Source organism: Nicotiana attenuata, unplaced genomic scaffold (genome assembly GCF_001879085.1).
Source record: "Nicotiana attenuata strain UT unplaced genomic scaffold, NIATTr2, whole genome shotgun sequence".
NCBI lineage: Eukaryota > Viridiplantae > Streptophyta > Magnoliopsida > Solanales > Solanaceae > Nicotiana > Nicotiana attenuata.
In genome coordinates this window covers 4033-30655 of record NW_017671973.1, presented here as the reverse complement: position 1 = coordinate 30655, position 26623 = coordinate 4033, and the positions used below count along the sequence as shown (strand labels likewise).

Here is a 26623-nt window from a genome sequence, read left to right as displayed (position 1 = left end):
TATTAAATATGTAAAACTTATTAATGTAGAATCCCATAAGAAGATTAAAATCTCAAACCCGTAAATTTTACATCCTTGCTCTGTTTCTCCTGAAGAGTTGAACTGACACTTATTTTCAAAGCATGTACAAATTTAAATTCCATTTACTAGGATCACGTTTTTTTAAATTTCTTTAAATTCTATATCAAGTCAAACTACATCATAAAAATTACTCCCTCCGGTCCAAAATAAGTGATTTTTTGGATGTTTTCACACAAATTAAGAAATCCACCTTTTAGCATTAATTAGCAATGGAATTGACCATATTAACCTTTACTATCACACATAAACACTCCTAACACATATTCCAACACCATTTACTTCAAGGACAATGTAGGAAAAAAATAATTAATTTATTCTTGAAATCTGGAAAAATCACTTATTTTGGACCACAAGAAAAAGGTCAAAAAATCACTTATTTTGGACCGGAGGGAGTATTGCTATTGTATACATATTTTTAATTTAAGATCACAAAGTATTTGAAGAGAATCGGAAGAGTCAAACAACGTGCACGGTGTTGCTGCCCTACAAATAAAACCGTGTGACAAACAGATAATCAGCAGAAGAAGTCAAACAGTCACTTATCAAAGGCTGTTCATTTTTTTTTTTTGCCTTTCACAAATTGCATCCACAGACGCCACGCCCCTCAACCAGTACATATTTGTCCGAATTCGATATTTATATCAATTAATAATATAATTTTTACTTATTTATTTATAATTAAAATTTTCGAGTTTGAACATAGGAATGAATTCGCCTTCAGTAAAAAACGACTTTATCTCTAAAAAGGAACTTTTCAATGCGAATGCAAATTAATCAAGTTCCAATCTGATATGAATACGAGGTGGGAAAAAAAAAAGTGTTAGTGTCGTATAAAAGCTCAAACTGCAAAACTATCACGACCCGAATTTTCCACCATCGAGAGTCGTGATGGCGCCTACTGTTGGAGCTAGGCAAGCCAAACATTTAAACATTTTCGGGTAACAACACAACAATAATAAAATAACGAGTCTTTAAATAAATGCGGAAGTCTTTTAAAACATAAATAACTGAAAACCCAAAATGCGGAAGTCTAATATTTCACTACCCAAGACTGGAGTCGCTATCTCACGAACTACTAAAGAGTGCTACAAACAAGTCTGAATAGAAAATGCATAAATGTCTGTCTCGGTACAATGAAAACAAACTGAAAACATAGAAAGGGACTTCGGCCTGCGGACGCCAGCTAGGCTACCTNTTACAGGTAAGATGTCACGACCCGGATTTCCCACCATCGGGGGTCGTGATGGCGCCTACTGTCAGAGCTAGGCAAGCCAAGCCTTTTAAACATTTCCTGATTTTACCTCAACAAGAACAATATAAATATAACGAGTCATTTAAATTAAAGCGGAAGTCTTTAAAACACAGATAACTGAAAAACCCAAAATACGGAAGTTTAACATTTCTCTACCCAAGACTGGTGTCGCTATCTCACGAACTACTAAAGAGTGCTACAAAAAAGTCTGAATGGAAATACATAAGTGTCTGTCTCGGTACAATGAAACAAACTGAAAACATAGAAAGGGACTCCGACCTGCGGACGCCAGCTAGGCTACCTCGTAAGTCCCTGGACTGAAGTCAGCTCCCGATCAATATCCTACTGCTGTGGTCCAAAAGCTGCTCTGGTATCGTGATCTGTGCAAAAAAGCACAGAAGTATAGCATCAGCACAACCGACCCCATGTGCTGGTAAGTGCTTGGCCTAACCCCGGTGAAGTAGTGACGAGGCTAGACAGGACCACCAAACCAACCTGTGCAGATATATATATATATATATGCAATAAAAGGAAAGAACAAAGAAATTAAACAGTTAAGAGGGAGGGGGCATACTATGGGGGAGTACAGTCCGGATATAAAGTCAACAATTTAAGTACGAAATAGGGCAATAACAATAATTAATGAGAACAGGAAAATCAACAGTTGCACGGCATCAACCTTCGTGCTTCTACTCTCATTCTCACCAAAAGCAATCAAATAAAGTGCACGACATCACCTTTCGTGCTTTCCCTCACATAACTCTCATATCATGGCACGGAATGATCCTTCGTGCAATTATAATCAAATCAGAGCACGGAATGTCCCTTCGTGCATAAATAATCAAAACATGGCACGGAATGACCTTTCATGCAAATATAATCAAAACATGGCACGAAATGACCCTTCGTGCATTATCACTCTTCCTCACCCAAACAGTAATCACAACCAAACGGGGCGAGGGGATAAACAAATAATAAGAAATGTCCCGGCAAGGGAATTACTCAATTAACAGCAAATCTCGGCAAGGGAGCAACAACAATACTTTCACATCCCGACAAGGGATATAATCAATATACTCAAACCATCCCGGCAAGGGATTAATCATATCACTTTCTATTTCTTTCATTTCTTACTCAATAGTCTTTTTATCGTTCGAGCCAACGCTCCAAAGAATTTACAATTCATAATTAGTTCTCATACTCTTCACATTGTATAGAATTCATCAATTAACATGGAAGAGTCATAACAATATCAGGATAAGTACATACAAGGACCCACGGTCATGCTAGACACCGGTGTATAGATACTCGTCACCATGCCTATACACCGTACTCGATTATTTAGCAATTAGCAAATAATAACACTCTAATCATATTCCTTCAAGCCAAAGTTAGATCAAACACTTACCTCGGTCCAAAGAATAGCAATCAATCCTCAAATACCGCCTTTTCTCTACAATCCGACTCCGAAACAATGATATCTAGGCATAATTAATTCAATAGTATCAATAAAGACTCAATGGCAACATCCCATAGCCTAGATATGAATTTTCTAGCATTCTTCCAAAAATACCAAAATTCGACATCGGGCCCACATGGTCCAAACACAAGGCTCGGACCAAAACCTAGTCACCCATAACCCCACGAGTCCAAATATATAATTTGTTTTAAGATTCGACCCCAAATTGAGGTTGAATCACCCAAAATTCTCAAAACCCTAACTCTACCCAAAACCCCTAATTTCTACTTTGATTTCATGATTTAGGATTAGAAACTTGCTAATTAATGAAGGAAAAGTGAAGGAAATGAGTGGGGAATTACTTACCCAAGTGGTCTTGAAGAGTGGGGGCTTTACTGGCTTCCTAAAGCTTGGGGGAGAAGAGAAATAATATGGCTTCCTAATTCAATAGTATCAACTTCAACGTGTTTAGTCCGTTGATGAAACACCGAATTCTTGGCTATATGTATAGCTGATTGGGTGTCATGAAACACATCAACAGGCATCAAGGTAGTGATACCAAGATCAGAAAGAAGCTGAAGAATCCAAACCACCTCTTCTACGAGTAATCAGAGTGCCCTGTATTCGACTTCAGCAGAGGAAAGAGCAATAGTACTGCTTTTTAGACTTCCGGGACACAGGGCAGCTACCGGGAAATAGGACAAATCTACTAACAGACTTTCTAGAGTCGGCACAACTTGCCCAATCAGAATCACAGTACCCCTTGAGAGAAAAACCAGAATAGTTAGACCAAAACAGGCCCAAAGAAGAAGTACCAGATAAGTACCTAAGAACATGATAGGCTGCTTCCAAATGTGGCAATCTGGGAGCAGACATAAATTAGCTCAAGTGCTGAATCGTGAAAGAAATGTCAGACCGGGTATGTTGTAAGAAATTCACTTACCCACCAGCCGTCTATATAAGGAAGGATCAGTAAGTAAATCACCAACCCCAGCAGAAAGCTTGACATACAAATCAAGAGGTCATACCACAGAGCTCACATCTGAACACTTGAACTTAGACACGAGATCCAAAACAAATTTGTGCTGACTGACCAAGAATCCATCAGAATGTCTAACAACTTCAAGTCCAAGAATATAGTGAATTTCCCCTAGATCTTTAATCTTGAACTGGTCATCTAGAAACTGCATTAGTGCATTGATTTCAGAGACATCATCCCCAAGTATAAGAATGTCATCCACATATACAGCCATCACAGTTAAACTATTCCCATCAAACTTTCTAAATAAAGAATAATTATTCAAACCAGGATGGAAACCTTTAGATTGTAAAGCAGAAGAAAGTTTAGCATATCATTGTCCAGAAGCTTGTCGAAGACCATAAAGAGACTTTTTAAGTTTACAAGCAAGATGAGGTATAGAACTAGAAGAGACAGAAGGCAACAAAGAGACCAGGAGGAACCTTCATATACACTTCCTCATCTAAGTATGTAAGAACGCATTATTAACATCCAACTGAAATACAACCCAATTTCTTTTAATGGCAACAAAAAGTAAGCACCTAATGGTGGTTAGCTTGACTACAGGTGAGAAGGTTTCAGTGAAATCTACCCCCTCTTGTTGATTGTCACCACAAATGACAAGTCTAGCTTTAAACCTCTCAATGGAACCATTTGCCCTTTGTTTATCTTATAGACTCACTTGCAAGCTATAGCCTTCTTGCCCGTGGGAAGAGGAACAATATCCCAGGTATTATTAGCCTCTAGAGCTTGAAATTCTTTCATCATTATCTCATGCCAAGTAGGATTAGAGACAGCCTGATGATAAAATAGGGGCTCTAGCAGGCAACCTTTAGTGGAGGAGGATGTGACTTTAGAACCAGTGATGTCACGACCCGGAATTCCCACCCTCGGGACCGTGATGGCGCCTAACATTTCACTTGCTAGGTAAGACAACATTAGGGATTTATTAAGCCAATAGGATGGACTCCAGGGTCTGCGGACGTTGGCATATCTACCTTGGGTGTCCTATAGGATGGATCCAGCAGCTAACCTCACGATCAGCTCGTCCAGTACCAAAATCTGCACAGAAGTGCAGTGTAGTATCAGCACAACCGATCCCATGTACTGGTAAGTGTCGAGCCTAACCTCGGCGAAGTAGTGACGAGGCTAAGACAAGACACCTACAAATAAACCTGTGTAGTATAACAATATATATACCATAACATCAATAAAAGAAACAAGACAAGTAATATTTGGAGGGAGACATTCTTGGGGGGATCACAAGATAAAGGATCACAACAGTAAATAAACACTTTGATCAATCGATATACTATAAGCAAATAGGAACCAATAACCACAGTAAAAGAATACATGGCATCACCCTTCGTGCTTTTACTCTAAACCTCACCATATGAATCAATAGAAATGACACAGCATCACCCTTCGTGCATTAACTCTCTCATAACATGGCACGGCATCACCCTTCATGCATTAACACTCACAATATGGCACGGCATCACCCTTAGTGCATTAACACTCACAAAGCATGACACGGCATCACCCTTCGTGCATTAACACTCTCCCTCACCAAAACAATGATCAATAACAATAGGGAGATAGAAATAACAAGAACAAGTCTTACTTCACATTAGGTTCCACAATATCAACCTCAACTTTGAATCAATACTCATTTATTACCAAAGTCCGTAAACATGATAAGAACAATCAACATAATGATTAACTAGTCTAAGCATGGATAATATGATCACAGAAAGCTACATTTACATGAATAAGACTCACTTGCATGTTATGACTCGACAACAACGCATAGATACTCGTCACCTCACCTATACGTTGTACTCAACATTCAAACACATAGCAATTAGGCAAATAAGACCTAATCCCTCAAGCCAAGGTTAACCACGACACTTACCTTGCTCCGTGGTTAATTCAGCTCTACCGAGGCCTTCCCCCTGGAATTCGCCTCCAAACCACTCGTATCTAGCCACAATTAACTCAATATAACATCAAAGATTGCTAAAGGAATCAGCTACAATGCGTAAATTTAGAATTCCCAAACTTTCCCCCAAAAAGTTAAAACTCGACCCTGGGTCCGCTTGGTCAAAACCCGAGGTTCGGACCAAAATCGATTCACCCATTCACCCCCGAGCCCGATTATGTAATTTGGTTCGAAATCCGACCTCAATTCGAGGTCTAAATTCCAAATTTACAAAAAAAAACCTAATTCTACCCAACCCCCAATTTCCACCATGAAAACCCTAGATATTTGGTTGAAAATTTATGAAATGTAATGGGTAATTGAAAGAAAGTAGGTTAGAATCACTTATCAATAATTTGGGGAAGAAAATGTCTTAGGAAAATTGCCTCTAGGCTTTCTAGCTTTTGAAAATTTGAAAGAGTGGCTTAATTCCCGTAATGGGACTGTTTAATAGATGGGCGACAGTGTTCGTCACGTTCGCGAAGAGCTGGACCTGCTAGGCTTATGCGATCGCGAATCCTTAATCGCGTTCGCGAAGGCTATGCCTCCCTGGCCTTCGCGTTTGCGATCCCGTGCTCGCGTTTGCGTAGAAGGAACGACTCACCCCTCCCCCAGGTCCCTAATGCTTCGCGTTCGTGAATGGTAGTGCCCCCATCGCTCCGCGTTCGCGACCTAGCCTTCGCGTTCGCAAAGAAAACTCCACCCCGACCAGTTCACTCTTCTCGTTCGCGAGAGTACCTTCGCGAACGCGAAGAAGAACACATCAGAATACCAATTGCAGCAAAATACCGGATTTTCTAAGTTCAAAACATCCCGTAGCCTATCCGAAACTCACCCGAGCCCACGAGCTCCAAACCAAACATGCACACAAGTCCTAAAACATCATACGAGCTTGATCGCACGATCCAATCGCCAAAATAACACCTAGAACTACGAATTGAACCCCAAATCGAGTGAAATTTTCAAGAAAGCTTAAAAACTTCTATTTTCACAGCCGGACGTCCGAATCACGTCAAACCAACTCCGTTTCTCACCAAATTTCACAGACAAGTCGTAAATATAATAATGGACCTGTACCGGGCTCCGAAACCAATATACAAACCCGATACCAACGAGACAAAACATCAACCAATTCCTTAAAACCATTAAATTTTCAGTCTTTCAATTTTCAACAAAAAAATCATTTCTCGAGCTAGGGACCTCGAAATTCGATTCCGGGTATACGCCCAGGTCCTAAATTACAATACGGATCCACTGGGACCGTCAAAACACGAATCCGGTTCAGTTTGCTCAAATGTTGACCAAAGTCAACTAAATTTAACTTTTAAGGCAAAAATTCTTGTTTTTATCAGCTTTTAACATATAAGCCTTCCGAAAACACGCCCTGACTGCGCACGCAAATTGAGGATGGTAAAAATAAGATTTTTAAGACTTAAAAGCCCAGAGTTGAGTTCTAAAACATAAGATAACCTTTCAGTTCATCACATTCTCCACCTCTAAAATAACCGTTCGTCCTCGAACGGACATAGAAAAGTACCTGAACTGGTGAAAAGGTGAGGATATCTACTCCGCATGTCCGACTCGGACTCCCTCAACGGGCTGACCTCTCCACTGTACTCGGACTGAAGGATAACTCTTCGATCTCAACTGACGAACCTGCCGGGCTAGGATAGCCACCGGCTCCTTCTCATAGGTCAAATCCTTGTCCAACTGGATTGAGTTGAAATCTAACATGTGATACAGATCACCCTAGTACTTCCGGAGCATGGACACATAGAATACTGGATGAACTACAGATAAACTAGGTGGCAATGCGAGCCTGTAAGCCACCTCACCCACTCGCTCCAGAATCTCAAAAGGCCTGATATACCTAGGGCTCAATTTGCCCCTCTTTCTGAACCTCATTTACACCCTTCATGGGTGACACACGGAGCAATACTCTCTCCGACCATGAATGCAACATCTCGAACCTTACGGTTGGCATAACTCTTCTGCCTGGACTGAGCTGCATGAAGTCTGTCCTGAATAATCTTGACCTTATCCAAAGCATCCTGTACCAAATCTGTACCCAATAACCGAGCCTCCCCCGGCTCAAACCATCCAACCAGCGATCGACACCGTCTACCATATAATGCCTCATAGGGAGCCATCTGGATGCTCGACTGATAGCTCTTGTTATAGGCAAACTCCGCTAGCGGCAAGAACTGATTCCCCGAACCTCCGAAGTCTATAACACAAGCGCGAAGCATATCCTCCAATATCTAAATAGTGCGCTCGGATTGTCCGTTCGTCTGAGGATGAAATGTTGTGCTCAGCTCAGCCTGCATACCCAACTCACGCTGTACTGCCCTCCAGAAATGCGAGTTGAACTGCGTACCTCGATCAGAAATGATAGACACGGGCACACCGTGAAGACGAACGATCTCGCGGATATAAATCTGTGCTAACCGCTCTAAAGAATAGGTAACTGCCACATGAATGAAGTGCGCCGACTTGGTAAGCCTGTCCACAATGACCCAAACTGCATCAAACTTCCTCTGAGTCCGTGGGAGTCCAACAACGAAATCCATAGTGATACACTCCCACTTCCACTCAGGAATATCTATCTTCTGAAGCAAACGACCAGGTCTCTGATGCTCGTACTTTACATGCTGACAATTTAGACACCGAGCCACATATGCCACTATATCCTTCTTCATTCTCCTCCACCAATAATGCTGCTGCAAATCCTAATACATCTTGGCGGCACCCGGATGGATAGAATACCGGGAGCTGTGGGCCTCCTCTAGAATCAACTCACGAAGTCCATCCACATTAGGCACACAAACACTACCCAAATTCCTCAAAACCCCATCATTTCCAACCGTAACCTGCTTGGCATCACTGTGCCGCACTGTGTCCCTAAGGACAAGCAAATGAGGGTCATCATACTGCCGCTCCCTGATGCCCTCAAACAATGAAGACCGAGTGACCGTACAAGCTAGAACACGACTGGGCTCAGAAACATCCAACCTCAGAAAATGATTGGCCAAGGCCTGAACATCTAATGCAAGTGGTCTCTCATCGACTGGAATGAACGCAAGGCTGCCCGTACTTACTGACTTTCTACTCAAAGCATCGACCACCACATTGGTCTTCCCGGGATGATACAAGATGGTGATATCATAGTCTTTCAACAGCTCCAACCACCTCCTCTGCCTCAAATTGAGCTCCTTTTGTTTGAACAAATACTGCAAACTCTGATGATCCGTGAATACCTCACAAGACACGCCGTAAAGATAGTGCCTCCAAATCTTCAGCGCATGAACAATGGCTGCCAGCTCTACGTCATGAACAGGGTAATTCTTCTCGTGAACCTTCAGCTGCCGTGAAGCATATGCAATTACCTTGCCATCCTGCATCAATACCGCACCAAGTCCAATACGAGTGCGTCACAATATACTGTATAAGGCCCTGAACCTGTGGGCAACACCAACACTGACGCCGTAGTCAAAACAGTCTTGAGCTTCTGAAAGCTCGCCTCACACTCGTCTGACCATCTGAACGGGTCACCCTTTTGGATCAACCTGGTCAACGGGGTTGCTTTAGATGAAAACCCCTCCACAAACCGACAGTAATAGCCTGCCAACCCCAAGAAACTCCAAATCTCTATAGCTGAGGTGGGTCTAGGATAGTTCTGAACTACCTCAATCTTCTTAGGATCCACCTGAATACCCTCTGCCGACGCAACGTGCCCCAAGAAAGCGACTGAGCACAACCAAAACTCACATTTTGAAAACTTAGCATATAACTAGCTGTTTCTCAGAGTCTGAAGAACAATCTGAAGATGTTGCTCATGCTCCTCTCGACTGATGGAGTAGATCAAAATATCATCAATAAACACAATCACAAAGAAATCCAAATAGGGCTTGAACAACCAGTTCATCCAATCCATAAGTGCTGCTGGGGCATTTTTCAGCCCAAATGACATCACTAGAAACTCATAATGCCCGTACCGAGTCTGAAAAGCTGTCTTAGGGACATCGGATGCCCTAATCCTCCACTGATGTTAGCCAGACCTCAAATCGATCTTTGAAAACACCTTGGCACCCTAAAGATGATCAAATAAGTCATCAATCATTGGGAATGGATACTTCTTCTTGATGGTGACTTTGTTCAACTGTCGATAATCTATGCACATCCTCATCGATCCATCCTTTTTCTTCACAAACAACACGGGTGCACCCCAAGGCAAGACACTAGGTCTAATAAAGCCCTTATCAAGAAAATCTTGCAACTGCTCCTTCAATTCTTTCAACTCTAGCGGGGTCATTCGGTATGGTAGAATAGAAATGGGCTGAGTGCCCGGAGCCAAATCAATACAGAAGTCGATATCTCTATCGGGTGGCATCCCCAGCAGGTCTGCAGGAAATACCTCCGGAAACTCACGAACAACCGGTACTGAATCCATGGAAGGAACCTCCGCACTAGAATCGTGGACATAAGCCAAATAAGCTAGACACCCCTTCTCGACCATATGCCGAGCCTTCATATATGAAAAAACCCTACTGGTAGAATGGCCAGGAGTCCCTCTCCACTCTAATCGAGGCAAACCCAGCAAGGCTAAGATTACTGTCTTGGAATGACAATCCATTATAGGATGATCAGGTGACAGCCAACCCATGCCCAAAATGACATCAAAATCGACCATATCGAGAAGCAAGAGATCTACACGAGTCTCAAGACTCCCAATGGTAACCACACACGAACGATAAACGCGATCTACTATGATAGCATCTCCCACAGGGGTGGACACATACACAGGGGCACTCAAAGAATCACGAGGCACAACCAAATATGAAGTAAAATAGGATGACACGTAGGAATAAGTAGAACTCGGATCAAATAGAACTGAGGCATCTCTACTGCAAACTGAAACCGTACCTGTGATAACCGTGTTAGATGACTCAGCCTCAGAACTAGCTGGAAAAGCATAGCATCAGGGCTGGGCCCCACCACTCTGTACTACATTGCGAGGACAGGCCCTGTCTGGCTTGCCTCCACCTCTAGCGGCCTGACCTCCACCTCTAGCCATCTGAACCCTACCTCTAGTTGGCTGAGCGGGTGGTGGAACACCTGGTGCTGAACTATGGCACAAGAACCCTGATGCTGAGAACTGCTCGATGCTCGAGGGCAAAATCTTTCAATGTGCCTTAGATCACCACAAGTATAAAAATACCTCGGCTGCTGTGACTGCTGACCCTGAAACTGACCCTGTCGGCCTGAGTAACCAACCTGAAAACTCTGGAGCGGAGGTGCACTCGTAGGAGCTGGTGGTGCACTGTAGGCTAGCTGATCGAAATAATACATATGAGGGCCACAGACACCTGAAGCACCGTGAGAAGCCTGAAGTGCTGAATGAAACGGCCTGCGAGGATGGCCTCTACCAAAAGTACCCCTGCCTCCATATGAGGCACCACTGAATCTAGCGGAGTGACGAGGCCTCTTGTCAGACCCCTGACCACTTCTTTGAGCTAGAACCATCTCGAATCGCTTGGCAACATTGGCAGCCGTGTGGAAAGAAATCTCACTCCCAGTCTCCTTAGCCATCTACAATCTGATAGGCTAAGCAAGTCCCTTAATAAAACTCCTCACCCTCTCTCTCTCGGTAGGAAGCAAAAGAATAGCATGACAGGCCAAATCCCCAAATTGGATCTCGTAAAGAGTGACAGACATAGAACCCTATTGAAGGCGCTTGAACTACCTCCGATAGTCCTCTCTCAATTTGACAGGAAGGAACTTCTCAAGAAATAGCTAAGAGAACTGGTCCCAAATGAGAGCAGGCGACCCAGCTGGTTTTGTCAACATATAATCCCTCCAACATTTCTTGGCGGAACCCGACAACTGGAATGCAGTGAAATAAACCCCATGGGTCTCCACTATGCCCATATTCCATAAAACCTCATGACAACTGTCCAGATAGTCCTGGGGATCCTCTGAAGATGCACCGCGGAAGTGAACTGGGAAAAGCTTGGTAAACCTATCCAATCGCCATAAAGCCTCAGATGACAGAGCTGATCCATCACCGGTTAGTGCCGCAACACCCCACTAAACTATCCCAACGGGCTAAGCTACTGGAGTCTGAAACTGGAGAGCCATCTGCTCCGGAGTGTGAGTAGCGGAAGTCTATGATCCTCCCTCAGCCTGAGAGACGGCTGGTGCTACAGGAAATGTGCCAGCCTATCACACTATCCATAAGGCTCGCTAAACGGACCAATGCATCCTGAAGTACCGGGGTGGCGATGAACCCCTCTAGGACATGAGCTGGTCCTGCTGGAACGGTCTGGGCTAGAGCCTCCTCATCAAACTCTACCTGAGGCTCCACCGCTGGTGCTGCTGCTCGAGATCTAGGTTGAGCCCTGCCACTGTCTCAGCCTCTGGCACGGCCTCGACCTCGACCTCTGCCCCTCGTAAGAGCTGCCACTAGGGGCTCTGGCTGCTGCTCAACTGAAGATGCGGTACGTGTCCTCGCCATCTGCGAGAGAACAAAAGTAGAAGAGTTCGATTAGTAATGACAGAACAAAAATCGCACGACAGAAAAGAATAGAAGTCAAATTGTTCCTAAACTCTATAGCCTCTGGAAGATAAGTACATACGTCTCTGTACCAATCCTCCAGACTCTACTAAGCCTGCTCGTGAATTGTGAGACCTAGGCAACCTAGTGCTCTAATACCAACTTGTCACGACCCAGAATTCCCACCTTCGGGACCGTGATGGCGCCTAATATTTTAATTGCTAGGCAAGCCAACGTTAGAGATTCAGTAAGCCAATTCTATACATTTCAACAATTAACCGTAAATAAGCTATAACGAGTTAAAATGAAAGAGGAAATTCATAACAGCCTCAATATATATATTCTACTACCCGTATTTAGAGTCACAATTCACGAACTTCTAAGATTTCACTATCGATAAGTGTCTGAAAGAAATACAACTATTTTTGAAATGAAAGAAACAGTAAAATGAAATGTCTAGAAGGGAACTCCAGGGTCTGCGGATGTCGGAAGATCTACTTTGGGTCTCCTATAGGATGGATCGAGCAGCTAACCTCACGATTAGCTCGGGCCAGTACCAAAATCAGCACAGAAGTGCAGTGTAGTATCAGTACAACTGACCCCATGTACTGGTAAGTGTCGAGCCTAACCTCGATGAAGTAGTGACAAGGCTAAGACAAGACACCTACAAATAAACCTGTGCAGCATAACAATATATATATACCAATAACAACAATAAAAGAAACAAGACAAGTAATATTGGGAGGGGGACATGCTGAGGAGATCACAAGATAAAGGATCACAACAGTAAATAAGCAGTTTGATAAAACGATATACATTAAGCAAATAGGAACCAGTAACCACGATAAAAGAAAATACACGGCATCGCCCTTCGTACTTTTACTCTCAACCTCACCAATGATTCAATAAAAACGACACGACATCACCCTTCGTGCATTAACTCTCTCATAACATGGCACGACATCACCCTTCGTGCATTAACACTCACAATATGGCATGGCATCACCCTTCGTGCATTAACACTCACAAACAATGGCACGACATCACCCTTCGTGCATTGACACTCTCCCTCACCAAAATAATGAACAAAACAACAGGGAGATAGAAATAACAATAACAAGTCCTACTTCACATTAGGTTCCACAATACCAACCTCAACTTTTAATCAATACGGCGTTATTACCAAAGTCCGTCAACATGATAAGAACGATCAACATAACGATTAACTAGTCTAAGCATGGATAATATGATCACAGAAAGCTATAATTACATGAATACGACTCACTCGCATGCTATGACTCGACAACGCATAGGTACTCGTCACCTCACCTATATGTTGTAACAACATTCAAACACGTAGCAATTAGGCATAAAACCTAATCCCTCAAGCCAAGGTTAACCACGACACTTACCTCGTTCCGCGGTCAATTCAAAGCTTTACCGGAGCCTTCCCCCTGAATTCGCCTCCAAACCACTCGTATCTAGCCATAATTAACTCAATAACATCAAATATTGCTAAAGGAATCAACTACAATGCATAAATTTAGAATTCCCAAAGTTTCCCCCAAAAAGTAAAAAATCGACCTTGGGCCCGCTAGGTCAAAACCCAAGGTTCGGACCAAAATCCTTTCACCCATTCACCCCCGAGCCCGATTATGTAATTTTGTTCGAAGTCCGACCTCAATTCAAGGTCTAAATTCTAATTTTACAAAAAAAATTCCTAATTCTACCCAAATGCCTCAATTTCCACCATGAAAACCCTAGATTTTTAGTTGAAAATTCATGAAATGTAATGAGTAATTGAAAGATAGTAGGTTAGAATCACTTACCAACAATTTGGGGAAGCATATGTCTTCGAAAAATTGCCTCTAGGCTTTCTAGCTTTTGAAAATTTGAAAGAATGGCTTAATTCCCGTAATGGGACTATTTAATAGCTGGGCGACAGTGTTCATCGCGTTTGCGAGAACACAGCCGCTTTCGCCAGAACACTGTCGCGTTCGCGAAGAGCTGCGCCTGCTAGGCTTACGCGATCGCAGATCCCTAATCGCGTTCGCGAAGGCTATGCTCCCTGGCCTTCGCCTTCGCGTTCGCGAGCCCGTGCTCGCGTTCATGTAGAAGGAATGACTGACCACTCCCTCAGGTCCCTAATGCTTCGCGTTCGCGCTGAACTGGTCGCGTTCGTGAAGGGTAGAGCCCCCATTGCTCCACGTTCGTGACCTAGCCTTCGCGTTCGCGAAGAAGAAAATTCCACCCCGACCACTTCACTCTTCGCGTTCGCAAGAGTACCTTCGCAAACGCGAAGAAGAACACACCAAAACACCAGCTGCAGCAAAATACCAGATTTTCTAAGTTCAAAACATCTCGTACCCTATTCGAAACTCACCCGAGCCCTTGTGGCTCCAAACCAAACATGCACACAAGTCCTAAAACATCATAGGAACTTGCTCACGTGATCAAATCACCAAAATAAAACCTAGAACTACGAATTGAACCTTAAATCGAATTAAATTTTTGAGAAAGCTTAAAAACTTCTATTTTCACAACCGAACGTCCCAATCACGTCAAACCAACTCCGTTTCTTACCACATTTCACAAACAAGTCGTAAATATCATAATGGACCTATACCGGGCTCCGAAACCAAAATACGGACCCAATACCTATGAGACCAAACATCAACCAATTCCTTAGAACCATCAAATTTTAAGTCTTTCAATTTTAAACAAAAATTCATATCTCGATCTAGGGACCTTGGAATTCGATTCCGGGCATACGCCAAGGTCCCAAATTATGATACAAACCCACCGAGACCGTCGAAACACGGATCCTGGTCCGTTAGCTCAAAATGTTGACCGAAGTTAACTAAATATAACTTTTATGGCAAAACTTCTTATTTTTATTAGTTTTTAACGTATAATCCATCTAGAAACACGCCGGGGCTGCACACGCAAATCGAGGAGGGTAAAAATGAGATTTTTAAGGCTTAAAAGTTCAGAATTAAGTTCTAAAACATAAGATGACCTTTCGGATCATCACAAGTGACAGAGGTGCAAACATAATCAGAAAGGTAAGCAGGAGGATGGGATGTCCAACATGATTTTCGAAGAGGAGGAGGAGGAGGAGGGACAAGATAAAAGGAAGAGGAAGTTTCATCAAAGGAAGAAGGAGAAGGAGATGTCGAATCAACATGCAGAGGAGAAAGAACAAAATTAAGGGAGGAAACCACAGGAGGAAATAGGTGCTGTGAAGAAGAAGTGGAATAAGGAAAAATATTTTCATGAAATATGATATCTCTAGAATGAAAAATAGTAGAAGTGGAGAGATTCAGCAACTTATGAGCCTTCTTACCAGGGCTGTAACCAATGAAAGCAGAGAATATAGATTTTGATTTAAATTTATCTCTATAGGGTTTAGGAACAACAACAAAATACAAACATCCAAAGGTTTTTAAATGGGAAAAAGGAGGAGCAGCGCCATGCAAAAGCTCAAATGGTACCATGAAGAAGAGGAGATGGAAACCTATTAATGAGATATGTAGCAGTCAAAAGACACTCCCCCAATACTTAACAAGCAATTTTGACTGGAAAAAAGAGAGCTCGAGCAGTTTCAAGCAAGTGCTAGTGATTCCTCTCCACTACACCATTCTGTTGAGGTGTATGTGGACAAGAGGTTTGATGAGGAATGCCTTGAGTAGAAAAGAAAGAGAAACTTCAGAACTACTACCCAATTCAAAAGCATTATCTGACCTCACAGTTTTAACTGAACAATTAAACTGATTGTGAACCATAAGAATAAAAGACTTCAATACAGTAAAAGCATTTGCTTTGGAGGAAAAAAGGTGAGTCCATGTAGCCCTAGTGAAGTCATCTACAATAGTCAGAAAGTATTTGAATCCATTATAAGTTTGAGTGTGATAAGGGCCCCATAAAACCCGATCGGTCGTTTTGAGCATTTGAACTTGCTCGGTAGTTTCAGGGTACAAGTATTTCCGCATGATGTATTATGACTTGTGTGAATTTTCGGTTTTGGTTTTCAGGGTATTCGGAATTGATTTGGAAGAATGAACTTCATGATTGAAGCTTTAAGTTGGAAGAGTTTACCAACTTTGACTTTTTAGCATTTGACATCGGAATAGAATTTTGATGGTTTCGTTAGGTCCGGATGGTGATTTTGGACTCGGTTGTATGTCCGGATTTGCATTTGGATATTTCTTGAAGGATTCGACACTAATTGGCGAAAATTAGAAATTTGATGGTTTTGAAAGCTCATATGTTTGACCGGAATATGACTTGGAGGACATCAGATTTGGATTATGGTTTTGGGGGTTGGAATAGCTTCGATATGTTATTTGGGGCTTGTGTGCAAAATTTGAGATCATTCCGGGTTGATTTGGTATGTTTCGGCACGAGTTCTGGAAGTTGAAAGTTCAAAGTTCATTGATTTTCATTTGTGGTGTGATTTGTCATTTCGATATTGTTACGTGTGATTTGAGGCCTCGAGTAGGTCCATATTATGTTTTGGGACTTGTTGGTATGTTCGGACGGGGTTCCGAGAGGCTCGGGTGGGTTTCGGGGTGGTTTTGGATCATTCCAGGTTGGCTTGGAGTTGCTGGTTTCTGCTGGTTGCTGATGTCTCTATTGTTCTTCGCGATTGCGAAGAAATGGCCGTGATCGCATAGTGATTTATGGAACTAGGGGATTTTCTTCAACACATTCGCGACAGGTCGAACGCGTTCGCTTAGAGTTGGAGCAAGTCTTCTTCGCGTTCGCGTATGAGGGATCGTGATCACATAGTGTGAGCTGGGAGCTGGAGCTGAAGGCCTTCTTCATCGCGTTCGCGTAGTTGGAGCCGAGTTCGCGATGTTCTGAGCCAGCTGTGAGTCGCGTTCGTGAGGAGTGTACCACGAACGCGAAGTGTAAAGCTTCGCATCGCGAAGGTATTCCCGCGATCGCGATGAGTATTACTGGAGCAGTGTTATAATTACTCTATTTCGGGGGTTTCAACCATTTTTTCATATTTGGAGCTATCAAACTTGGATTGAGGCGATTCTTGAAGCATTTTTCACCATGTGGATTGGGGTAAGTGTTCTCTACTTATTTCTGATTTTCTTTGTTTTTGGTATTTGATCCAGGGTTTCAAAAGAGAAATTGGGGTTAACTTTCCTAAAGTAAAATTTTGAGTTTTGAACATCGATTCGGAGTCGGATTTGAGTGAAATTAGTATGGTTGGACTCCTAATTGAATGGTTTGTTAGATTTTGTGAGTTTTATCGGGTTTCGAGGTGCGGGCCCGGGTTTTGACTTTTTGGTTGATATTGAGTAAATGTGTAAAGATTCGACCTTTATCGATTGAGTTTAATTCCTATGGCATTGTTTGATATATTTTAGTTGCTTTTGGCTAATTTTGAGCCGTTCGGAGGATAATTTGAGCGGGATGGCGCTTCTAGGGTATCAATTTGGCTCGTTTGAGGTAAGTGTCTTGTCTAACTTTGTTGAGGGAATTTTTCCTACTATTTGACATTATTTGCTACATGGGGTGGGGGTGATACATATATGAGGTGACGAGCATATATGTATGTACCAGGGTTAATCATGCTCGGGGGTAAATTATACTATAAATTGCGCCTTGTAGAATTACATGACCATTCTTGCTTCATGTTGATGAGCGCAAACACACACTTAAATATGCTCGCTATTCGAATATAGTAAAATATAATATCGTATCCACAGGGTTTGGAGTTAAATAGTAATATCATAGTTCGTAGTTAGATTGCTATCCAAGATGATCAACAATTGAGAGTTGTGTGATTAAAACTAAATTTAACTAAGAGTATAAATTATTGACTAATGACAATCGATGCAAGTAATGAGCAAAGAAGGTTATCAATTGGGAGAAGATAGGGTTGATAGGATAGGTGCAAGATAATTGTTTGGGATCTAACTCTAGTTAATTCACTTCCAATGTTCAAGCAAGTCTCTCGAATTCACTTGATTATTAGTTCAAACGTTTAGTATAAACTCCCCTCTCGATTGAGTCTCTACCTCATAAGCTGAACCAATTAAAGCTCGGTGAAGATATGCAAGAATTCGTAATGGATTGGTCTTTAGGAGAACCTCTCTTGATTATCCTCCTAACTAAGTTTAATCAACAATTCAACTAACCTCTTTCAATTACTAAGAAGAATTAATGACTTCAACCAACAAAATATAATGCATAGATATCACAAGTTATGCCTCTCTCGATTACATGAACAAGTGAATATAGATGCAACGGTTAAAACATCCATAATAATTTCAATACATAAAACTAGAATTAATATCGACAAATAAATATCAATACACCAACAACATCAAAATCTAAAGAGAACTACTCCATAGACATGGAGCAATTCATCACAAATATGTTTAAGTTAAAGAAAAATATAAAACGATCGAAACTCGTGTCTTGAGTGGGGATTGAATGATGAAATCCTTGTGCTTTTACTTCTGCACCTCCTCCTTAGCTTCCTTAGGTCTAAGATGTGTGAAAATTCCCAAAAATAACATTTTTACATGTATTATACTAAGTAGGGTCGGGCCCAAACGAAACCACCTTCTCCTAACCGAAATTGGATTGTTACTCTGTAAAAAATGCACAGGCACGCCGCACGGGGCAATATGCCACGCGAGGCAACAATGGAGTTTATCAGAGGCCTTGCAAATTCACAGCAGCAGAAAAGATTCTCAGAGTCCGGCTTTTTCTTGACTTTTTGATATCTAGATGTGGTTCTCGACCCCCTAACGTGATCCCGGCTTTATCCTTTGGGCTTTCACACAGACTTCAAAGCTCCAAATAGCTCGACTAAGCTCCATAGCATCTACATAGCTCGGAATCATTCCTACAAGGCATAAAACACACAATTAGTGCAAAACACTAGCGATTAAAGCTCAAACTCAATTAAAATGCAGTAAATTAGAGTGCTATAAGTGACTAAAATACAGGATTATCGCCTACCATCACATGTCCTACTTGACTTCTAGATCACTAAGAATATGGAATTAAATATTAGAAACCGAGATTTAGTTTATTATAACTTGATTAAAATTTGACGGAATTTTGAGAAACATTGATGTGTCTAATAATTCGGTCATCATTATGCTTAATCATTAATACATTGCTACGGTCGATATTTTTGAGATATTAGATTTTATACTCATTTTGTAAATCATTCTTGAGATTTGTTGAAATACTTGAATAATAATGTTCTTGAGGGTTTATTGAACTATTGTTGGCTTCAAATTTGTGATTGGGGTTCATTTGGAATATTCGTTTAAATACTCTCCTTGACGTTATTTATGCTTCCTACCTTGTTTGTCATTTATATACATATACTTGGTAAGGAAGAGTGTAAAGCACGAAGGGTGATACCGTGCCATTGCATACATATTATCACGTGAGGGAGAGTGTAAAGAACTAAGGGTGATGTCATGCCATTTCATATATTTTATCATGTGAAGAGAAGTGTAAAACACAAAGGGTGATGCCATGCCATTTCATTTGAGAGTAAAAGCACGAAGGGTGATGTTGTGCTGTTTCATTTGAGAGTAAAAACACGAAGGATGATGCCGTGCCATTTTATTTATGTTATCCTGATCTAATTTGCATTATCATGTAGGATGAGAGTAAAAGCACAAAGGGTGATGTCGTGCCATTTTATTTATATTACCATGCTTTTATATTATCATGAGTTCATTGCACAAAGGGTGTTTCCGTGCAGGCGAAAACAAGGTACATGCATTACGTTGTGATATCTTTTCCTTGTGTGTACATTCATGCCTTTACCTGGGGTTACTACTGTTGCACCTATGTTATCTACGTGATGTGTCGTTGTTGTTCTGTCTTTGTCCTCTATCTCGATTGTTGTTCTGTTTTTCATGCCTTCTATCTGTTTAACTTGCAAATATCATGCTTTCCATCTTGCTGTTATATCTACATCCATGCCGTATCCATAATGTTTCAATTTAGTATAAGACTTCTACCATGTTAACCGTTGACGCCTCTATGCGTTAGCTTATAAAGACCATGCTTTCCCCTCTTATTTGTTATATCTACATCTATGCCTACTACCATGCTAGTCAGGTGAAATTATGTTCTTCTTTCCTAATTGATGTCATTACTCCTATGCCTCCTACCTAGTCTATTACCGTTTTTCATATGTACTGCCTTGTTCATCATTGTTACTTGTGTATTTCCTATACCGTGTCACTATTGTTATCAGCATTTTTTTTACCTGGTTGGTACTGTTATACGTATATTTTGTGAGGCTGAGATAAATACATGAAAGGTGTTGTCGTGCCATTTGATTTGACATCTTGAGTATGTTCCTCATACTATGAAAGTTATGGAGTTACTATCGTGGTTTGTTGGTTATCGCTCTAAGGAAAGGATTGGTCGAGATATTGGGAAATGTGAAATTCTAGCCTCTTCTAGTACTCAGTTATTGCTTCGCATATTCATTTCGTGTCCTCTTTTCTGTTATATTGTAGTACTGTTCTATTGCTAGTTTATAGTACAGGTTATGTCAGTGAGTGTCTTTTAACTAAAAAGCCTCGTTACTACTTCACCGAGGTCAGTCTAGATACTTACTGAGTACATGGGCATACTCACTTCTGCACCTTGCGTGCAGATTTTGGAGCGGAGCTGCGATTGATGTCGGGAGCTGACTCTGAAGACGTTCGTGCCTTCTGGATGTGGCTACCACTTGTCCCTGGGTAGTCCTATAGATGAATTCTGTTTAAGTACATTTCAAACATAAGTTGTATTTATTTAATATCTGTTTTTGCAACAATCTAGTCTTAGTAGCTCATGTCTTGTACTACTAGTCCTTGGAATTTTGTATGGAAATTCAGTTATATCGATGATTGATCACATTTATTTTATTAGGATTGTGTTAAATATTAATTGGCTGACCTAACAGGTCGAGTTAGGTGCTATCACGACTTGTGAATTTTGGGTCGTGGCATATATCTACATAAAACAACTGAAAAGGGGAAAGAGAATAAGTGGAACTCTATGGAATGGTAGCCTTTACTGCCTAGCAATGGGACAAATAGGGCAAATAAAACTTTGCTTTTTAGGAAGTTTGTCAGACAGAAAATGTCTTGTTTTCATTTTAGCAAAAGTTAAATGTGCTAGCCTTAAATGCCAAGCATGATCAAAAGACAATGCAGAAAAAGAAGCAATAGAAAGAGTAGAAGCAACATGAGACACAGAAGCACAAGAACTTGAATTAAAACTGCTCTTATTCATTGGTCTCAAATTGGCAGTTGTGGTATTCACAGAGGAACTTCCAGAAGAATCAGAAAAACATATCTCATCAGTTTGTAAATTATACAGCCCCTTCTGAAGTCTATCAAGAACTAGTGGCTTCTTCAGAAAAGGGCCCTGCAATAAAGCACAAGCATAAGGTGTAAAAAATGCATTGCATTGAAAACGAAGAAGTAAAGACGCAGAGATATGAGATTATAATGAAAGGAAGGAACAAGCAAGATATTAAGAAGAGAGATAGTTGAAGAAAGAGAAAGTGAAGTAGTGCAAGTCACCTTAACTTTATAACCATTAGGAAGGGTTATAAGACAATGTATATGCAAAGGTTTGATGTCAGTGAGCAAGGACTTGTGAGGAGTCATGTGATTCGTTGTACAAGAGTCTATCATCCATAAAGTATCCTCTATCCTAAAATTACAAGCATAGAACCCACAACTATTAAAATCAGAATTACCAAACAGACCTGCGAAGTTGGCAGATCCAGTGGTGAATTCCTGAGCAGCAGAAGAGACCCTAGAATGTTAAAGAAACGAAACAAGGTGATCATACTGCTCCTTAGTCATTAAGTGACCCCCAACACCAACCGGAATGGCTTTAGAAGAGTCACTACTGGAAGTATCAGAACCCCCCTGACTCTGAGGCTTCGACACATGCTACAGTTTTCCTGAATTTAGACCCAAAACCAGGAGGATAACCGTGAAGCTTATAACACTTGTCAATGGAATGCCCCAAGTTTCTACAGTATTTGTATATCATATTGCCATTACTCCTCTTTGAATTGTCCAAATTGACTTTTTTGTGTAAAAGCAGTAAAGTAGAAAATGATGCAAATAGTTTTTGTGTCCTAGAAGAAAAGGATGCAGATTCTGAACCAAACAGAGAATTTAGGGGCTTGATATCAACCTGACTTTCATCCACAATTAGCATAGCATATACAGTGTCGATATCAGGTAGATGCTTCAGTAAAAGAATGTTTTTTCTGACTCCATAATATGACTTATTCAACCCCATTAAGAACCGATGAACGTTTTGATCTTCTTCATTTTTTAAAAAGCTTCCTAATACCCACATACATACTCTTGATAAGAAACAGAGAAGGCAAGTTCATCCCAGAGTTTTTTAATTTAAAAAATCAGGATGCACTCGAAGAAGAACCCTAGGAAATGGAAGATAAGTCCTTGCGAATTTGGAACACCTTAGTCCTATTAGGTTTGCCATACCTTTGCTTAATTTCTTCCATAACTTTTGAGCTGACTCAGTGTACATTACACTTTCTCTAATCTCAATATCAAGGCTATTGAGTATCCATGCAGTGACCATGTCATTGCATCGACACCAAGCTTCATACAAAGCAGATTCGGCACTTGGCTTAGCAACTGATCCATTGATCGGTCCTAATTTATTCTTACAGGACAACCCTATTAGCATGTTTCTTCTCCAACTTCCATAACCCAGCCCATTGAAAGTGCTGGAAACCAGTATAATCCCGAGGGAATGGGAGGGATAGAGGTACAATGGGTGAGACTACTCAACAAAAATGGAAACAATACAAGCAGTTAAGGAATCACCAGTAGAACCCATACTTAAACTCACACGGCCAAAATTTAGGACTTTAATTCACTCAAACACAAACGAGAAATATAAAATCATGCACCAGAGACTTCAGAGAGCAGAAGTCAAAACGACATCAAACACAAAGAGAAAAACTTCTTCAAAAACTTGAAAAGCAAGAGCATTTCTAAGGAAATCGGCAAAATCAAGTGGCAAGGGTAGGATCGCTCGAAAGGCCATGATCTAAGGAAGCCATTGATGGCTTTGGTACCATAAAAACATGAAGGATCGAAGTATATTTAAGGGAAAATGTAAATGGCAAACCCTAGTTTTCAAGGTCTGAGAGAGAACAAAAGAAAAATGATGTTTCTCTTCTTATTCGATGGTCAAGCCATCTGTACAAAATGAATCAGATCCACTAATTACAATAATTGGACCGGGTCTTATTAAGTTACAATAGTCCAATACAAATGTGTGTCAGAGAGGCTTTAGTTGGGCCAGTTCAACTCTAGTGGGCTTCCTTGATAGTGGACTGGGTTGCTGCACAACTTGTGATCCAACAAATATATGAATAATTTTGTACAAGAATCATTATATTATTTTATCCCACACTCGATCTGTGATAATAATATGATAATTAGCTATACCTGGATTAAAAGATCCAATTACACAATTACCCTACTTTAATAGCATTTTTTAATGTATACATACCTTTATACATTCCTAATGTTGTACAATTGAACGCAAGAGTTTATTCAGTTCAAAATCAAGTACTTATTTTTAATTAAATTATTATACTTTTAAAGCTATGAACCAAACATACAAAGCATCAAAGTGGTTTAATTTGTTTTTAGCTCAACTAGTCTAATATTAATAAGCGATCACAATAGTATCTACAACATTTTAGACGACAAATATGTTTGCACAACATGATAAGAGAATGACATATATTGTTTGTTTCATAATCTTAGGAGTTGTCTGGTTGCGTAAACAAAAATTTCAACATAAAATTTCAATTAATTAAATAAAGTAATATTTGGTTGATCGCAGAAGAAAACAATAATGTCTGCATGGCAGGTAGCTGGACATTCCCTTGAAAAACATTGGGACGCGTGTAAACGAGGTGCATAGTCACTCTAAATCTCAATGTGTCAAGAATTCTCTTCATGCAACATAATCTTGATCTGGATGACTCGTTTTTTACTGAAATTTGGAATTCAGTTTTATGTTTTGCAATAAAGTCAATGTGAACTTAAGAATTTCTTCTCTTCACCTACCAAAAAGGAATATGTGTCGTGTGATAGAGCGAGTTGGTAAATGATTTTAGTAGGTGCTTTTAATTTTTTAAATGGTTGGGGTGAAAAGACATTAACAATATCAATTTTTCTGATTGCATGATTAATGAACACTCCCTTGAAAAATATTGGTACGCGCGTAATGAGTTGTATATGTAGTGACTCTAAATTCTAATGATTCACTAACATCATACCAAATATCATAGACGTAACAGCAATATGACCCAAGGAATTGACTTTTACATGCAGTCCACATATCGATCAGTTTTTTTTTATTTCCTTTGGAGTAATTATATGAAGATTTTTTCTTCGTGCAACATAATCTTGATCTTGGTGACTTGTTTTCTACTGAATTTTTTAGAATTTAGTTCTTTTGCTTTGAGAAAAAGTCAATGTAAACTCTAGAATTTCTTCACTCTCTTCACCTACCAAATCAATAGTGGTCCACATATTCCCATAATCAATTAAACACACCCCACATGTATCCTCATACTGGCGGAGGCAGCTAGCCTTTAACATATGAGTTCGGCAAAACCTAATAATTTTTTAGACTGAAGTTTGTATATGTGTTAGGAAACTCATTACATACAAACATTAAATTCAAAACCAAGTTAATAACACTTTACTATCCTAGAATTCAAAACCTTCTAATCCTAGCTCCGCCCCAGCCCCAGCCCCTGCCCCTCACGCCTCCAAGTAATTCCCTTTCCTTTCATCTGTAATGCATTCAGCTCTTACTATAAATAGAGCCTAATGGTCCTCTCCATCCTTTAATATAACTAAGCCTAATGGGTTTCAAGGGATTTCTGTTTCTTGGCCTTTATTTGGCTATTTTTATAATGATAAGCTCTGAGATTTTAGCTAGGGAGTTTGTAGATAACAAGAATGAAGTACATGTTGGACTTTAAGCCATTGGAGTAGAAGAAGTGTGAATTGGAAATGGAGGGAAATAAAATGGAGGAAAATTGAAAATTTGAAGAAGTGAACTTTTGTCTTGCACTTTGTCCCTCATTGGTGAGGGACAACCACATTTGTGTGCTTATATATAAAATCACTTCTTAAAGCTCTTAAAAGGAGTTGAAGAGAATGAACCCTCGCGCCGTCGTCGTCGCTCGCTCGGCTCGGCTTCGGCTTAACGATCGATAAGATTATTTTTGGACAAAATTTATTTAATTATTTAATAATTAATTAAATGCCAAATCACTGCTGAAAATACGCCAGAACCCTGCTGAAGGTTCAGAGGGTCTCTCTGAACGCGGTTCTACCGCGACCGCGGTAGAACCGCGGCAGGCTGATTCAGAGAGCCTCTCTGACCGCGGTTCTGCCGCGCCCGCGGTAGAACCGCGGCAGGCAGCGTATTCTTCTGAAAAGGAACCTTTTCCATACACCTCTTCTGATAATTGCCTATAAATTCTGAGGCAAGGCTCCATTTTCTACACACGAAAAACACTCCAGAACTTCTTTCTTTCTGAATATACTGCATTCTAATTCGCAGTCTCTCTCTCTCAAATTCGTAAGTGTGATTTTGCTCCGTTCTTTAAGTTCGTTGGTATCCTGCAGTTTGTATTGCCACTGTTGCAGGAGGGTTTATTCNTTATATATAGAATCACTTCTTAAAGCTCTTAAAAGGAGTTGAAGAGAATGAACCCTCGCGCCGTCGTCGTCGCTCGCTCGGCTCGGCTTCGGCTTAACGATCGATAAGATTATTTTTGGACAAAATTTATTTAATTATTTAATAATTAATTAAATGCCAAATCACTGCTGAAAATACGCCAGAACCCTGCTGAAGGTTCAGAGGGTCTCTCTGAACGCGGTTCTACCGCGACCGCGGTAGAACCGCGGCAGGCTGATTCAGAGAGCCTCTTAATTCATCAGTTAAGATATTCCCGAAAAAGTCGAAAAACTAAAGTGATAAAAGGTTTTGTGAAAATCTTCTAAGATGTTAATGGGTAAAAAGGATTGGGGTTGGTTGAATATATTTTCCGAAAATAACCTAATCCTTTTTTTGTAAGACCCGCATAGAAATATGCCACTGATGTGAGTAAAAGCCAAAAGCAAACAGTAGTATTTATATCATTCGTGGGTGCGGCTAACTCCCCATGAGGTAATTGTATGATTTTCCAAAGGTAA

General features: G+C 40.7%; 1 protein-coding gene across 3 annotated transcripts; it reads right to left on the bottom strand.

The window, feature by feature from the left end:
* Positions 1-21019: 21019 nt before the first annotated feature.
* Positions 21020-23585, bottom strand: LOC109211122. 3 transcript variants are annotated; one of them, XM_019374625.1, is made up of 2 exons: positions 21923-23585; positions 21020-21764 (listed from the first exon to the last, which is right to left on the bottom strand). In XM_019374625.1, exons 1-2 carry the CDS (start codon positions 22034-22036, stop codon positions 21408-21410), a joined length of 471 nt encoding a protein of 156 aa, XP_019230170.1. In that variant the 5' UTR covers positions 22037-23585; the 3' UTR covers positions 21020-21407. The 3 variants fall into 3 exon arrangements, with proteins under 3 accessions (XP_019230170.1, XP_019230171.1, XP_019230169.1); XM_019374626.1 differs by having other exon boundaries at positions 22111-23585; XM_019374624.1 differs by having other exon boundaries at positions 22551-23585.
* Positions 23586-26623: the final 3038 nt, after the last annotated feature.

Coding starts and splice junctions, on each gene's coding strand:
- LOC109211122 (XM_019374624.1), bottom strand. CDS start 22,718: ATGTGGGTATTAGGAAGCTTTTTAAAAAATGAAGAAGATCAAAACGTT. Junction 21,765..22,550: donor TAATTGTGGATGAAAGTCAG/GTTGATATCAAG, acceptor GCTTTATTGCAG/GGCCCTTTTCTGAAGAAGCC.